The sequence below is a fragment of the Bemisia tabaci genome, chromosome 4, assembly GCF_918797505.1.
Source record: "Bemisia tabaci chromosome 4, PGI_BMITA_v3".
In the NCBI taxonomy this organism is placed as follows: Eukaryota; Metazoa; Arthropoda; class Insecta; order Hemiptera; family Aleyrodidae; genus Bemisia; species Bemisia tabaci.
In genome coordinates this window covers 18,336,942-18,354,211 of record NC_092796.1, presented here as the reverse complement: position 1 = coordinate 18,354,211, position 17,270 = coordinate 18,336,942, and the positions used below count along the sequence as shown (strand labels likewise).

The following is a 17,270-nucleotide window of genomic DNA, read 5'->3' as shown; positions in this document are numbered from 1 at the left end:
CCTGCGTTTTGGTTTTGGCGGGCCTGTCCTGGAAATTATCGAAACTTCCCATTGCATATTGTGCCAAAATGGTGACTTAAAGAAAGTTGGCGCAATGATGACTTTAGGTCAGCATTCATAGACGAATTCAAAGTAATCAGAAAATTAAAAATCGATCTTGGCACACATCCCCATAATGAGTGTGCGGGGTCCTTTATTTAACTTGAACTGAAAAGTGTTTACAGAAGTTGAGATAACAATATGAATAAGAAGAGAATTGTACGTGGGCTGCTTAGCTTATGACTGTATCTGCTTCGGGATGTATGTAACCATTTTATTTAATCATAAATAAATCACCGCCACTCGAGGGGGTTAGACACACCCAAAACAAAAAAAAAAGGTAAATCACCGATTAAATTTTACTGGAATGTATGTGATTCCTTATAACTCCACAAGAAAATCCTTCAAAGTTTTCGAAACATGGGGTTTAATAATACTTTGTTGAGAAGATCAAACGTTCAAAAAACTTTTTCAATGCTGTAATGTTGATGTGCCCATTATACATCATATTTGGCAGCCGATAAACTTGGCAAAATCTTGTTGCAAAGAATCATTCAAAATAAGAAACTTCTAAAACTAACTTTATTTCAACAATATTTGTTATACAAACTTCGAATTTTTACGTACGGATAATTTGAGGTTGCAACCTCACAAAGGATTGACTAGAAGGCAGGAATGATGAGAAGTACAAAAATTATGGTTTGTGTGTCTTTTTTTTCTTGAGAAATGATGATGTCTGTTTCAAACAAACAGACAGGGACTCTCAGCTGTCGAAGTCCAGATTCCAAAAGGAAACGCCTTTATCACATTCATACATCACAGGTTGAACAGGAAGTCTAATGCAATCCAACTTGGAAAAACCGTTGGAGCATTTGAAATTTTGTCCCTAGAAGAGGAGAGAAAAAAAGTAATGAGATAAAACGCAAGTTATTCAACAGTTCAAAAAAGAAACTATACTCTTACTCCTAATTAGAACTCAACTGAAGTATGTAACGGTGACTACCGCCTGCCATCATTGCCCATTTCTTGGCCACTTCATATCCTAACGACCTCATTAAGTGCTTGCAAACTTGAAATCGTGTTGAGAGAATAATAACATTATTCATAAAAATGGCGTAAAGATCACATTCAGCGCAATGGCAAAGATTTAAGTGTACATCTTATTCACAATTTGAATAAAAATGCACTGCCTTGAACTTCCTGTTTTAAAGAGTAGATTTGGGCCGATTACAGTTGGCACAACTCCTGTTTTCCACAACCTCTTGAGTACACTAAGCTTTATAAATTGAGCTTTTAGTGTGCCAACATAAGAAGAATAGGGTTGAGCGATGGATTTCTACAGCGATACACATATTTTCTAAAGAAAATGTTACAACCCCTTACAGGTGATCTGGAAGAGCTCTTCTTTCTTTGCCAGCCAAGGAAAATACGTAGATGGACTCTTGATCAAAAAGAACCAAAATTCCCCTGGATGATCCCAATATGCAGCGCATTACTCAAAATCTGTCACATTGGCAGTTTAATATGATTGTAATAAACACCGTGGTAAAATGCTGGTAAAACACTTTCAGTCCTGCTTCTTTTAAAATTGGCACACAGAAAGCTCAATTTTTAAGGCATAACCTACTCAGAAGTTGTGAAGTACGTCCTATATTAAATACAATAGTACTTCCTACTCCTTTCTGACGGGCAATCTCTGCAACCGCAGCTGTGGCCTCACAAATTTCAATGGGGTTTTTTCGGGGATGTACGTTGTGCGCTCGCAAAGGTCATAACTGCTCAAAGGTTTTTACATTGGCGCTTGCAGAGTCCTAAAGAATTCATCCCCACCCCAGGTCTTTTGAAAACGAGTATTGGAAAAATCCTCACCTTGAATTCTTCGATGAACGAGTTCAATTTTGTATTCAATTCAGTGTTGAAGTCTGCTAATTGCTGTAACCTGCAAACAAATGGAAAAGTCATTAAATGAGAAAAACTTGAGAAGGAAAAAAAAAAAAACCTGTGCTAATGATAAAGGGTAGAGTATGATTTATTTAACCAGCAGACTTCTCTTCAAAAAATACTGTTAACTGATTTTTGTTCCAGCTCACAGGCTTTAAAAGGAAGCAGACAAAGTAGCTGCAACAGTTACAGTTGATAAACTATGATTACGGAAGGCTTCCGACACTCCTCTTTCTTTACTAAACTAATCAAATTCAGTTTAACATTGGCTGCAAATTTGATGTGTATTTTCATATGCTTCGTGAAAAATATGACGTGTTCGATAAGGGTGAATCTATACCTAACCTAGAATAGCTAAATTAGTCAATGGTCCATGTTTTTTTTTCTTCTTTTTCTTTTAAAAAATAAAAAATTAAGATTCAACCAAGTTCTTGATCAGATCAAATAAATAAATGAAAAACATTTCAAATGAAAGCGAGCCCTAGGGTCAAAGTCTTGACTTTTAGCAACTTGGCCTAAACTGCAAGGTGAGTAACAGAGAGGTATGTTGCCACCATAAAATCCAGAACTTAGCATGAGAGAGAATACTTCTACATTACTGCATGCATAACAGTTTGACCAGAGTTGCATCAATTATGTTAAAACTGAGTCTGTGCCATGGGTATGAGATAACTTACTTGTCTTTCTCCCAAAACTTGCTCTTCAGAAGATTTTCACACATTGGAGAGTTGATCGCAGCATCAAACAATGGGATCCCAAAGCAACAATCTAGCAGATACCAATCATCTCTTTCATTGCTCTGTGATTGAGACTCGATCGCAAAATCATCCGGTCTCAGTGGTTTTTGGAGCAAACTCCTCAAGAACCTTCTATTGGACAATTCTTTCTCTGAGGAGCCTACATTTGGAGTTGGATGTCTTGCAAAGAGATCCACATTTTTGTCACAGGCAACAGGAATATTTTTTGTTGATTGCGGCGAATCTTTGAGCCCTGACATCTCTAGACTTTCAAATTCGCTAGAGTTATCAGAGTTGAAATTCACACTGGAGTCATTGGATTTGCTCAGGTAACAGGTATCGGTTGGCACAGAGAAGTTATCACACATTTTATCTAGCTCTTCAGCTAGGATGGTGGCACTTTTTTGACTGGTGATGCCATTCACTGGAGTACCTTTTTCTGGCAATGACTCCGTTTTAGGAGTATCTATCGGTTCTGAGTTGGATTGAGTGTCTACCTTTGGTGCCAGCAAATATCCATCACCTGAAAAAGAGGAGAAAAAGTAAAAACTCTGGTACTTACAAATGCGTAACTCTCAGGATTTTGAATAAGAGATTGTAACTTTTCAACTCCAGGCATTACTGTAAAATAAGTCATATTTACTTATTTCGATTTTCAATACATAAATTTGAGTTGTTTGTGGAAAAAATAAGTCGTGTACCAACAGTCGAGGAGCTTGGGGAGAGGGTTGATTTCAGCAGTAGTTTTCTTTGCCTTGAAATATTTATTTACAGTTTCAGAGGCAACAAATGACTAGATATTGAAAGCTTATGTAGGTTTTTTGACAGCAACAGGAACCTGTATGGTTGATCTACTAAAGAGAAATGTATTGCTTCCATTTGTAAGCAGGGGCGAACAGGTAGGCAGGAACACCAGGAAAAATCCTGGAGGGGTGGTCCATATATTGAGTAATTTTGGACTGGTCCATCCAATTCAAATGGCAAAAAGACAACTAAAATGCGCAGTTCAAGCACTGATAAGCCAATATTCCCGGATACTTTTTCAGTTCCTGTCTGTTGTAGGCCACAATTAGAAGCTAAAGTATTGCATAAGGCCAGATCAACTTTCTGCGCGAATGTGAAATTTTGATGAAATTGTTCATTACCATTCTCAGAGTTGTTGCTGAGACCCTTCTTTTCATATCGCAAGGGATATTGCACAGAAAATGGAAGCTCCTCTTTCAGGACATTCCTTTTTATACTGGGCTGTTTTGTCTTAAACCTAAATATTTCTACATAGCCGCATGTGCGTGATAAGCCAAGTTTACTGTTAAGATTGGTTAGATAAGAATTAGTGCTCCAAAAACTATCAAACTCGTTTCCATCTGAAAAAAGAAGCAAAAGCCAATTTTAATAAATTAGCAGTGGCAGAGGGAAAAACCAAATTGTACAGCAATACAGTCACAAAAAGGGTCGAACCTAAAAAGGAGCGTAAAACTTCAGGAAGTGATGTGAAGTGTGAGGAGATCTCCAAAAATGTATACTTCATATAAGGATAGACCATGAGAACTATTCACCATTCCAATCAGTTGCTTCATGAGGAAGTTTAACCCGGATTCATTCATCATCTCATTTTAACTTTTGAGAGCCTGTTCCAATGTCTTTATTCTTGGAAAAGTTCTTTTCTAAGGCACTCACATTCAAGCAAGCCTTTTTGTTCTTAACTCGTTGAACACGTTGCCCCCATAAATTAGACGTAATTTATACTGGCAAGAATATAGTTGCGGGACCTCCAAAAAATTAAAAAAAAAACCCAAATTATAGCTTTTCCGTAGTTTGCCTGAAGCTTTACCGGGTCAAATCAGCTGTTTATTAAGCAGCACGGTGACAAGATGACAATAAAGGGACAGGCTAAAATCAAGGAAGCTGATGCTCATGGCATCAGCATGAGCAGAAACAGTTTTTGATATTAATGGGACGATTGTCAATATTTCATGCGAAAAAAGTAAGAAACATGAGAGGAGACAAGCTACAGAAATATCTGCTGGTGGCACTTAGTTCTCATAAATAAATTACTTAATCAACTGATGAACAAAACAAGAAAAATTTAATTTGTCAAAGAAAAACTAAAAAAACAAAACTCTACAGGAAAACAAAATTTTAGAAAACACTCACATTTCTCAGACTTATTTTTACTTGGAAAGGGTATGCAACGAGTTTCAACGTCCTTGGGTGCGCCGAAAGCCTGAAAAATAATCAAAACCATTGATTTTTCGAAATACATTTCTTGCATACAATACGTCCTGATGTCCTAAAGAGAATGATTATTTTAAAATTAAACTTAATAAATCCGGAGAATCTCTGCTTCCAAAGGTGGTTATGTGTTGTTTAGCGCTCTAGTGCGCTGTAAAACTGACCAATACATATTTACATTCAATTAAACTTGAATTTTTTAAAGAAATACGGCACAGATGGTACAATTGAGGGGCTTGGAGGACAAGACGCTTAAGTGCAGTTTTTGCTGTTTTGATATAAACGTTTTTAAAATTTCTAAATTATATGAAGCCTTACGGCGGAAAGAAAGTTCAAACTCACATTTCGATTCTTAAAAATTGGATTTTACCAGTAAATTTTTCACAGAATTTATTTCAAACCTAGTTTTATTTGAGATCACTAAAATCTCAATTTTTTTTTAAAACTGCACTTATGCACCTTGTCCTCCAAGCCCCTTAATTTTAAGCTTATACTACCCTCAAAAATTCAGCTCCTGTGTTAGCTAGGGAAAAGTTTTGTGTAACTGTCAATAATAATTGTGATCTCAGTGACTACACAACAGTTACTTCATTAGTAAAAAGATATCAATCCAAATTTTCCATTTTTCATAATCTCAATGGACACTATGGATCAATTTAGCTCCTAAATTATCATGTATGGATGTCAAAAATGCAGTTTGGTATCTAACTCATACACTTTTGTTGTGTGTGAGTATGTATGTAGGTAACCTTCCAGGAAAACATTAAATTCTCACATGTTTTTTGATACTGAAGAGACACTGGAACTGCTTACCTGAATTAAAACTGGAGAGTATGTTAAAGCATCATTGACAGTGAATAAAATGTTATTAACAGGAAGAAGACCGGGTTCATGACCCCAGGAGGACACCAGAATTTTTTCACAAGTTTTGAAAACGGATGGAATTCTTCTTAGCCTTGTGCCTAAAAAAATGAATAAATAAATAAATAAATCCAGATGAAACAATCCAATGAATTAGCCAATTCGCTAAAAGGTTTCTGTCACCCTGGTCTTCCTAGTCAAAGCATCCAGTACAAACATTACTTTAAACGGCTGGTGAGGAAGAACGCACAGTGGAAAGGAAGGAACCGTGATAGATAATGATGAAGTGTATTACATCATAAACCATCATTTCAAAGGGCAATATATTCATTGATATTAAATGAGGAAACTCTACATTTTGATGGATTTTGCCATTTTTGCTTATTAATGCGATTCAGCCTTCAAAATTAACACTGACACATGATAGTGATCCAGTATACAATTGAAGAGCAATGCACTTTGATAAGGCCTCAAGCCTAATCTACCAACTACTGAAGCTTGATCCTTTATTTCGGAATGGCTACTTTAGGATTGAGTAAGCTTCAAGTGTATTCTCTTTCAAGTATTGATAATTAAATCAGTTCCTGTTAGACGGGTGTAAGTCCAAAAACTTATGAGCCCTGGCTTCCGTTGATCACGCAGGATGCTAGAACTCATGAGTTTTTGGACTATTGGATTTTGAAAATATTATTCTGTTGTGTTTCACACCATTTAAAATGAGCCTAATAAGACAGACAGGGTCGCCTATTTTACCTCACAGGTTAAGATTTTAATGATGAACTCACCTCTTGGGAGCAACAGTGATGTGGGACCACAATTTGCTTCTCTATACAAAAACAACTTGAACCAGAACGAATTAACTTCTGCTCCAGCGGGGCCTAGATGAGGAGGTTCAATGCTAACAATTGGGGTAATTTCTTTACTCAAGGGTGCCATTGATAAGAGTATTCTGTAAATCCAAAAAAGAGAAAAACAATCAGAGACACTAACTTATTGAAAATTGAGTCAGGTGCCAATGACTGACAGAGTTCTTAATTTCGGAGCAGCGTCAATTCTCTGTGACCGGCAAGAAAATATCAAACCTCCCGATTTTGAATCTGCTATTTCAAAAATTGTGGTTTCATAACTCCATAAAATGTTGCAAAATTTCTTTTCTGGCCTCTGCTCAAGCAGTCACATGATTCCTGACTCCAGTTCAAACAAGAACAATAACATAAATTAAACGCAGCAGATGCCTTGCTTGACAGAACACACTCACCATAGAAAAAGTACCATTATTTGAGCAAAAACCATCTTCGGGGTCGTCTCAGAATGACATTCCGCACTTTTTAGGTATTTTTGACCCCCCCCCCCCTTGTAACGGTTTTAAGACGTAGATCCCTATCCTTTAACACATAAAAACAATATGGCGAAACGCTCTCCTCCCCCCTCTCCCCCTTAGAATGTTACGAAATTCAGGGACTTTATGTAAGTCTAAGGTGTATCAAAATAGTTGACAATAGCAACAGTAAAAATATCGGAAAAAAAATTTGTTTTCAGAGGTTTAAAATTGTTTTAAAAGTTATGATATTTTAATGAAGAAAGAATAAACTAGGACATGCCCAAATGTCTAAATTTTACATACTTGCATTTTGAATTGGGCACTATTTTGATATGCCCACATTCTCCTTTGACTCCAGCAATTTAATGAAAAAATAACTTACTTTAATATTCAAAACTACTGCAACCCTACTTTTAAGTGCTAGTAACGCTGAACACAAAGTTGGGCGCAAAATAAACCTGATTAACTGTCCTTGTTTTACAATCAAAGGCAATCGTGAAAATTACAATGGTAAAAAATCATTCAACTTACGAATAATTCTTCTTCAGTAAACGATCACAAGTGCTTTTTTCTAGGGACTGGAGACGTTCGCATCGGATTAAGTCAATGCCACAGTTGAAGAAGTCCGGTTGATTTCGCAAAGACATTATTGTTGATCGAAGGACTAGGGCATGATCAAAGTATCTTTTTGCCTCTCCTTCACTGTCATCTCGAGAGGTGCTAACTTTTTCTAATTCTGTTAGAAAACTGTCTAAGCTTTCATCAGTCAGCTTGCCCACTTCAAACATTGTGACAGCATGACTTTTCAAGCCCTGGAAAAGAAAAAGAATCAAATGACGATGACTGATTTGTGCGAGAGGGAATTTCATAAGGGCGACTTTTGGATTCCATAAATGGCACGCATTTAAAGCATTATAAAGTATTATTGATTCAATTTTCATCAGCTGTCCTACAAAATTAAAATACAACCCACTGAAAGATCAAAATACTACACACTAAAAACTCTAGAGGATGGTTTGGCAACTGAAGAAATAAAAGAGGATGTCCAAGGAGTCGGACCATTGATAGTTCCTGATTGAAGAATAGAAATGCTGAACAGATTGGCACAATTGAGTTTTTTGACAGACTATTTCATAGCACTTATTAAAAATGGAGGATTTTTTGTCTTGATTGACAGACAAGCAAAACGGCTGAAACCTCCATAATATGAGTGAAACATATGATACCTTCCATGGTAAATATCAGATTGGTCAAAAAGGAACAATTAAGTGCCCAGTTAGATCTATGAGGACTGAACCATAATTTTTCAAAATATTCGCTTTTTGGAAAAATATTTTTAGAGGGACTAGACTTAAAAAGAGCTCGAAATAAAACCCGAAGAAAAATGTGAGTAAGACATGAGTTCCTACCGGCGATAAATTTCCCATCATCAAGAATGCAGTTAGTGTGGAATCAAAAATAAATCCAATTCTCTTGCTCCTGAGAGTTGGCTCTGTTTCTTCACTTGGAGTTAGCACCTCATCACCTAAGAGACTGGCTTCTGCTAGCGCAGCATTCAGCTCAAACAGAATTGGTTCATCATTTGATGATGGACTGATCCTGAAAAAAATCAGATGAAATTAATGGAGCTGACAGTAATTAATTGTAAATTCTTTGAATAGTCCAAAATTGTACTACTTCAAACTGGAAAAAATTAGTCAGATATTGTTGATGATAAACTTTCATACTAAGTGGCATTTTCTGTGAAAATAAAACTAGGTCTGAAGTATCCATTGAGAGAAGAAAATCGAAAGGCTTGACAAATGATAAATAAGCTAAAATACTATGGATAATGCGCTAAAAAACATGTTTAAGTTTTAGAGACAAAGGAACAAAAAAATCACTGATAAGCAATGTAAGTCTCCTAAGACTCAAATGAAATGATGCAACAAAGTGACGATTTTTCAGCTACTCTTTAGTGAGGAATTTTTGAAGAAAAATCCATAAATTTTTGTCGAACGGGTACAAAATTTTTCTCAAGTGTTATTCTGAAGGTTACGTCAGGACTTCAATACCTTGTTCCTTAGGGGCTTGAAAATTCAGGGTGAAGGGATAATCATGATAGATGAAACATAATATAATACACAGTAAAACAAACAAGTATATGGGTGCAGTACAAAAGTGATTAAAACACGTAATTACAGGACTTAATGTGCGAGTAAGTATAGAAATGACGACAAAGACAAGAATATCCACTTACCTGTCAGACTCTAAACTCTGCCAGGAAGGATGTAAACTTATAAGCTCCATGTCTTTGGATTTCTTTTTGGCAAATCCTAGTCTGCAGTACAGAGAAACGGCTTCTTTGACTGACTGTAGGTCCACTTCTAATATTGAAGCCAGCTGTATGGACATAAATGCAAAAAGAGATAATAATTACGAAAAAACTTGATCACAAATGAGTGTCTAGCAGTCGCACTCAGAGGCTGCAATTTGTAAAATGGGTTGTTTTCGTTTTTAACCTGAGCTATAAGGAAACAGCCTGATGTAACCGTTGGCATCAGACTGGTATGATAATTTTTATATCAAAACTTAAAAATATGCCTATTACATTATGCTCCAACGCTTAAGTTGGATTAAGTGGTAGAAATTAAAACTAATTTCTTCCATCATTACCTATGACCTATTTTGGTATTATTTCATAACTGTGGCATTCATTCCCAGTGTTGAAAAAGGACTTACCTCACTGACAGATGTGTTCTCATCAATAGATACAAATATTTTGTACAAAAGGGTCTCGAAGTAATCTCCAGTGACTCGGTTCATTACAAAGCCCTCTAAAGGTGGGACAGTCACATAATCATCATCTTGAATCGGTACTTCAAGGTAAATGAAATGTTTCCTGAAAAATAAATTACCTTTCATGAGTGCCAATGAATTTAATTTGTACGGCAGCATTAGTCGTTGGAAATGTTACATTGGTGTTGTTAATTATGATAAGCTGCACACATGACAGAATAAAGTCATGGAGTCCACAAGGTTGGTTGATTTTTTTCTATCCCTCCTTCTTGATTAAAGATTTTTTTTTATTTCATGTTTAATAGTTTTTTCCTTTTGCCTTTGGAGGCTACACTGTCATGAAGATTTCAGTGATGTATGGTCCATGACTTAAAAATGAAAGGCAAGTAAATGATGATTAAAGTTACAAAGATTAAAATTTTCAAAAATAAAAGACTGCATCAATTTAAGTTAGAAGACATGGAGGTTTTAAATGACTGTGATTCAGTCAAAGTACACCAATAATAAATCAACCGTCAATTTGTAAAACCAAAAATTTCCTTGCTCCTTAATGAATTGTTCATTAATTAACTTGACACTGAGCCTGTTGCAATTTTCAGCTGGAATGAAAATTACAGTTGCCCCTCGTAAAAAATTACTCAAAAATAAAGAGGAGGCATTGGCAAAGTCTGAGATTCACTCCTTCCTTTACAATCTGATAGAGAAATTAGCGCAATTTTTAAGCTCCTTGTTTCAAAAAGTATATAACAACAACAACACCTTAGTCTCACAACTCCAGACAAAACTCAAAATGGAAGCCATCACATGACATAGTCTCCAATTAAAAACAAACAACACAAACTATGACACTTATCTAACAGTTTCGCTTTTCTGCTCTCCAAGTTGTGTTTAATCGGATTTTTTTTTTTTTTTTTCATTTATAATTTTTTTTATTGAAGGAGCTGCATCAATGAAAGAAGCCATATTAAGTTTTTTGCGTGGTCGTCAAACCAGGATAACCCTTCTGTATCACATTAAATCTTTTGAGTGGTATACTTTCTTAACAGGGAAACTCATTAAAATGCAAAATTCTCACAATCCTCAGTTTTAAAAAATGTTTGCAGCGCATATGATGTCAGAGAGGATAGTTGACTTACTTGTACAAATTGAGAATTGATGGAAGGTCTAATTCACCAGCCTTTTGATGACCATTATCAATTATTTTATCGATGATCCTCCTTTCTTCTTCAGGAATAACCTGTAATGGAAAGAAGAGTGCAGAGTTATCTAGACAAATCTCAGTGATTTACTTTTAAAACAAAAAAAAAATTTTATTTTTCATTGTCATTCTGCATTCTTTACATTGCATCTTTTACACCATTTTGATGTATGTTTAAAACAAAAATCAATAAATGCCAATGAGTTTCAAACTAAACTAATAGAAATAAACCTAAATGAATCTTCAATAATCACATGGACAGAAAGATGGTTGCAAATTGACAGTCTGAATCTAAAATTGTATGTAGCTGCCAAAGCAGAATCTATCAATGTGGAAAAGGGAGGGGTGCAATATGTTTCCCGATATAGTCTATACCCACCTGATAGAGATACTTGCACATATCAAACAGTTTGGAGGGAGAACTTTTAATTCTTACGCAAAGCAGTAACCCACCAGAAAGTAGTGCATGTTCAAGTGTGGATATTTCCATGTGATTCCTTTAACTTTTGGCTTTCGCCTCAGAATGAACTTCATATTAATCTAGGTACTACAATTTTATCGAAGATTGTGGGAGCCACTGATCTGCTTTGTTGTTCCAGTGTTTTTTCTTGTTCATCTAAAGACAAAGAAAGGCAAGAAATATTGAAATTACCTTGGCATCGTCTTCCGATATAAAGCCAACATCAATATACCACCATGGTTCAATTTTGATAGTGTTCGGCTTCAAAGGCAACAAAACTCTTGCTGGACTTTTCTTTCGGAATAACTTTTTACCAGAACGGTATTGGTTCATCAATTCTATGTATTCGTTTCTCCCAACACCTAAGAGTCTCAAACCTGTGAGGAATAAGAGATGTTATAGAGAACAAGCACAGGACACAGATATCAACCTAATTCAAAAATTGAACAAATGAAGACTTCTTTGACAATATTGCTGTATCTAATCATCTCCCTTTAACCCATTTGTATGTCATTATAAATGCATATACAACTATGTATTTTAAATACTTCATAGCTTCATATGGACAACAAAATTACTAAGATTCATTCAGGTTAGCAACAGAATACTCCAGAATGAGATTAGTACTAATAATGCTTTCTATCAAAAAGTCGGAGCAAAAATGACAAAAACATAGCTAAGCAATGCTGCGAGACAGCGCGCCTTGATGAGTATGCTCGTCAATACATGGGAATAGGTTAACTTGTACTGCTTTCAATTTGAATACAGTCTTTAAATTTATGGTATTGTTTCTCCCAGGCCTGAAGCTAATAATATATTTCTGGGTTTCATAGAAACAGGACCTCTTTTAAACTAAAACTTGGTATTAGGTACTTAGAATCGCACTACAAGGTTTTTAAAGTATCATTGACCCTTCAGAGCTGCAAAGGAAAAAAAAGGAAATGATTTCCCGAGCAATTTCCTAAGGACAACAAAGGGATGAAAGTGGTTAAAAAGCACAGAAAACAAAGAAAAGATCTTACAGTCTACAGCTGTGAAATTGGGAAGCTGGTCGTAGTTCTTCTCCTTTTCCATGATGAATTCTAGCATTGAGAAGTAATAATGAAAAGGTGTGATGTTGAGACCTTTGACAATTTTATCAGCTAAATGATAAGGATACAGCATGTAAGTCTTCTTGCTGAAATTGATGAGTTCTTCGTAATACTGTTTCTCATCTTTGCGTACATGGCGAACTGTGAAATTGAGTAACAAAAAAAAATTAGAAAATTACTTAGAAACAAAAAAATTAGTTCACTGTGGTAGCAATCCCTCTGCCCCTTCCAATGTGGGTCCACTGCCTAGTGGGAGAGGTAGTAAAAGAGAGGGCAGCATCCCTCTCGCTCACTCTCACAAAATCATTGAAAGTTAAGGCATGACTCTCATCTTTATTAATTATATGACCTAGATTTATGCCTTCACAAAATTCACAGTTTTTGCATTACCTTGCCTGAAGGGAAATCCACATCCAAAAGTTGCAGCTGTAACGTACTTTGTTTGGCATTCGTGGGTAAATTGAATGAAGTTATGATAAAAGCTGGGAAACATACCGCAATTACCTGCAAAAATCATCTAACTGCCTCTGCTAAGTATTATAGATGGAACCTCAGAGAAGTATTAAAATTTTCATTTGAAGTTAAATGGTTGTTTTATCTCTTGAGTGGAGTGACATGAAAAATCTGAGATGTGTCCGATTTAAATTTTGGCACACGTTTGAAATAGAATAGGATACTTACTGAGGTTGCCCCTGAATCTCAGTTGATTCTTAATGCTAAAATTATTGATGAATTTGTTATATTCTGCCTCCGAGTTTCCAAAGCTCTGGAATAAGAGAAATTGATAGTTAATCATGGTGGTTGCAATAATCTGAAGAACTTAGGCCCTCTATCCTGTGGGGTTCTGGTTTTGGCTTTCCTACAAATTTCCGGGGCACCATTGGGATTTTCCTTTAAAAAATAGGTATTTCTTAAAATTGGTCGCCTCAGCCTTGCAAGAAGTAATACAGTTTTGGACCGTTAATGGGGGAATGAGATTTCAAAGACTGCATTCTGAGGCCATCATTAAAGCAATAAAAACAAAATAATTTTCTTGCTTCTTCTCGAGACAGCATCTGCACAACTTTGGGGATAGTAACTTCTTGAGACTTCTTGAGAAGATACAACACCATGTAAAGTGTAGGGTTCTCATTCACAGTTACAAGTTACTGCTGCTCAACTGAAACTCTAAACCTCACGCTGAGCTTAGAAGACCTTGAGGGAAAAGACATCATTTTAAGATTACTGTTACGCAGTCAAATCCTTAGAGAAAAGAAGACTGATGAAGGGATGGCATCTAATAGTGAAGTGACCAGTTAGGAGTCAATCTGTGAAAAGACTTGTTTGCTAAAACAACTGCAAAATGATATTAAGACGGCATTTAAATCAGTGCAGAATATATAAATGGGAGATGCCGATCGGAGCTTTTAGATCTGGGTAGAACAGAAAACTTAACAGAGAGATTTTCAAGAGGTAGGCGGGAAGGATTGAGTGGCCTCTGTTATGTCATGACATCCCATACAAAGTTGTTCATGTATTAAAGGTGGGTGTCTGCTAAAAATGGAAGAATGTATTTTAGACCAATAGTACGGTAAGATCATGCGGATAATGAGACGCTCAAAGTGAATTTGCTGACGATCATCCTCCTTAACTTACTTGTTTAATGTTTGGGGGTAGTTGAGACCAAACCACGTTCTGTCTCACGAACGAGTCAGCATCGACGCTCATTTTGGAATGATCGATGCTTACGTCTCGGTTAATGACAAAAGTAACTTTAACTATAGAAATTAATCACTACATAATAAAATATAAAATAAAAAAATAGCGAACGAATGATCGGACTGCGAATCGGGAGGATCGCAAGATAAGGGATTGTTTTTATCAGAAAGAAGCTGTCAAAATGACATGGCCTCATCAATGTTGCCTGTTTGTGCTACTGTGAGCATTACATCCATTTTTGACGGGGTACATCTTTATGTTTTAAAATTGGAGTCATTAATTCAGCATTAAACAAACTCAGAAGGTAAAGTAAAGCTTCAATATAAAAGTTTATTACGAAATATATGAAATTATCAAAGCACTATTGAGAATTAATTGTTAAAACTGGCACCTACGCTTATTCTTCTTCACCATTCATCAAGTAAAAATGCATCGATGCAAAAAATGGCAATGTTTGTTTACATTTTGCGGTGAGTAAACAAGTGATAAAAAAAGGATTGATAAGCCTTCTCACACGCGTGAAGTGATAAAAGTAAGTGTTTGAAACCCATCACTTTGTTCTTTTTTAACGAATTTTTCGCTTTGTCAGTTGTCTGTGGTTAGTCGGTTGGTGGGGAATTAAAAGTCTCACGTTGAGGTTTCTATAGTCAACTAGCGGTAAAGTGGTAGCCAAAAACCCAAATGCATCTGCTGAGATACAGACCTCTTGCATAATAGCAGTTCTCATGAAAGAATTGCTCTGCATCAAGTTTTCTGTGGTCGAAAACTGATGGAATCATTTAAACTTTGATACAAGCTTTCAGTTAAAAGGGCAATACAGTCAGTGTTCTGCCCTAGCCAAAAATGGTGAACAAATCCTCAGGTTTGTCTGCTTCCAAAAGCAAACATAAAAGGTCTGACAAGGATATCACGAAAGATCGTCCCAAGAGAAGAAAAAGGAATCGATCTGAGAGCTCAGTCTCATCTAGTGACCAATCCTCTCCAAAACATGTGAAACATAAAAGGACCAAACACACCAAAAAATCAAGGAAAAAATCTACGCGAAGGAAAAGCAGAAGTTCCAGTGAGGAGACCTCCAGTAGTAGCAGCAGCAGTAGTAATGACAGTAGCAGCAGTAGTTCTGAATCTTCAAGCTCTGATTCTGAAGAGGAGAAGAGGAAGAAGTTGAGACGTAAGAAAAAATTAAAGAAAAAGTTGAAGAGGTTGAAAAAACAACAGAAGAAGAGCAAAAAATCTAAGAAGTTAGAAAAACGCAAGTCCCCTGAGAAAGAGCAGTTATCTCAAAGTCAAGAGCCAGTCGGTCCGCCCATTCCTGATGAGATATTAGAGCGTGCCAAAGCGATGAAACCCATGACAAAGGAAGAATGGGAGAAAAAGCAAAGTGTAATTAGAAGGGTCTACGATGAAGAAACAGGTCGAAACAGGTAAGCGATTGCCTCTACAATCATTATTCTTTCCAGTACACAAAGTAATTTGAATGACATGGTAGAAACTAGATTGAACTGTGAATATTTTTTCATCTGAAGGAAGAGTTAAATGGATGAAGTAAACTGTTGCTTCATTGGATGATATATTTGACATTGGTACTTACAAATCTATGAGAGTGTGGCAGCAGGAATTCAAGATCCTTCTTTTGTAGCACTGGTCCAAACATAATATAAAGAAAAAATCCAATATTGCATGTTGGGTAAATCTTCTAGATTGTATGCGGTTAGCTCTGGAGTGGTGATTTTATCAGTAAAATAGTAACTCTGTGGTGTCTAATGGGTTAGTTTGTGGGACCAACTGCCAATAGGTCCAAGACGGATAATGAAAGGTGGTCGCATTTCGAGTTGAGCCGCCATTTTAAAGGCTGTGACGCGCAGAGGGTACATGCTTTGCCATGCAATCAGGATGTGCCCGATGTCGTGTGACGTCAAGAGGGTACGAAATGTGACCACCATTCTTTAACCGCCTTGCAATAGGTCAGCAATTTTAAAGATGACTGTTGTGCAACTTCTCTGAAGTCTCTTACATCCCACACAGTAAGTCTGTGTCTTCCTGAAGTGAGGAGTTCTTGAGATTATGAGGATTAGGCACTTCTTTGATAGCATTGGAAGCAAGTCCTTTTGGCAAGTTAATTAGAACTCCTGGAACGTAATCGTATTTATTCTTTTCCCAGATTAATCAGAGGAGATGGTGAAATACTAGAAGAAATCGTTTCTTATGATCAACATAAAAGAATCAACCAGCAAGCAACAGCAAGTGATGGTGATTTCTTCCAACGTAAATTGAAAACTTCAATCACATAATTTTCAACGAAGTAATCTGATGATCCCAAAATAATTGTACTTCCAAGAAATAAAAATTTAAAAACCTTTAGTCTAACACATTATATTCCTCCCCTTAATTTTCCCTTTGATAACCAACTTGGGAAACATGACAAAAATGTTCTCTAGTAAAACCGAATACCTACATATTCAATCAGAAAATTATATAAGTTTAATCAATAACTGTAACCCCTGGTCAAATCTTTTGAAAGGACCTCGAATTCAGCAGAAGAGATGATATTGCACTTTAAATATATTTTCTGGAGGAAATACCTACACTATTTCCTTTTCATTTTGTCTGAAGTGAGGGATCTAATAGTTCTCCCAATCTGTTCATTCATGGCTAAATTGGAAGAACATACAAGGTGATTCAAAAGTAGTGCTCTACCCCTAAGAACCTTTGGGTTCTTGCCCTTTTTCATGGAGGTCTTCCTCAAATTTTTTGGGAGTCCTTGAAGTTGTTTCCTTTGATCTGGGTGCACTAAAAAAATTTAAAGTCTCTATCCAATTTTTTTCAAAAGTAATTGATTGTGAGATAGTGCGTTGTAAGTGCGAGACTTTTGGATCACCTTGTATAAAATAAACTAAAGACACAAGCGGAAAAG

General features: G+C 36.2%; 2 protein-coding genes across 2 annotated transcripts; one reads left to right on the top strand and one right to left on the bottom strand.

Moving 5' to 3' along the window:
- Window positions 1-603: 603 nt before the first annotated feature.
- Window positions 604-14,531, bottom strand: LOC109034340 (protein FAM91A1). The gene is made up of 16 exons (XM_019047425.2): window positions 14,294-14,531; window positions 13,340-13,424; window positions 12,590-12,799; window positions 11,760-11,944; window positions 11,046-11,146; window positions 9,853-10,012; window positions 9,371-9,513; window positions 8,541-8,730; window positions 7,663-7,943; window positions 6,596-6,759; window positions 5,763-5,911; window positions 4,872-4,941; window positions 3,863-4,081; window positions 2,658-3,240; window positions 1,909-1,978; window positions 604-925 (listed from the first exon to the last, which is right to left on the bottom strand). The coding sequence occupies exons 1-16, from the start codon at window positions 14,363-14,365 to the stop codon at window positions 803-805; spliced, it is 2,805 nt and encodes a 934-aa protein (XP_018902970.2). The 5' UTR covers window positions 14,366-14,531; the 3' UTR covers window positions 604-802.
- A 283-nt stretch (window positions 14,532-14,814) lies between these two features.
- LOC109034344 (uncharacterized) lies at window positions 14,815-16,713 on the top strand. Its single transcript, XM_019047430.2, has 2 exons — window positions 14,815-15,780; window positions 16,518-16,713. The coding sequence occupies exons 1-2, from the start codon at window positions 15,200-15,202 to the stop codon at window positions 16,645-16,647; spliced, it is 711 nt and encodes a 236-aa protein (XP_018902975.2). The 5' UTR covers window positions 14,815-15,199; the 3' UTR covers window positions 16,648-16,713.
- The last annotated feature ends 557 nt before the right edge of the window (window positions 16,714-17,270 follow it).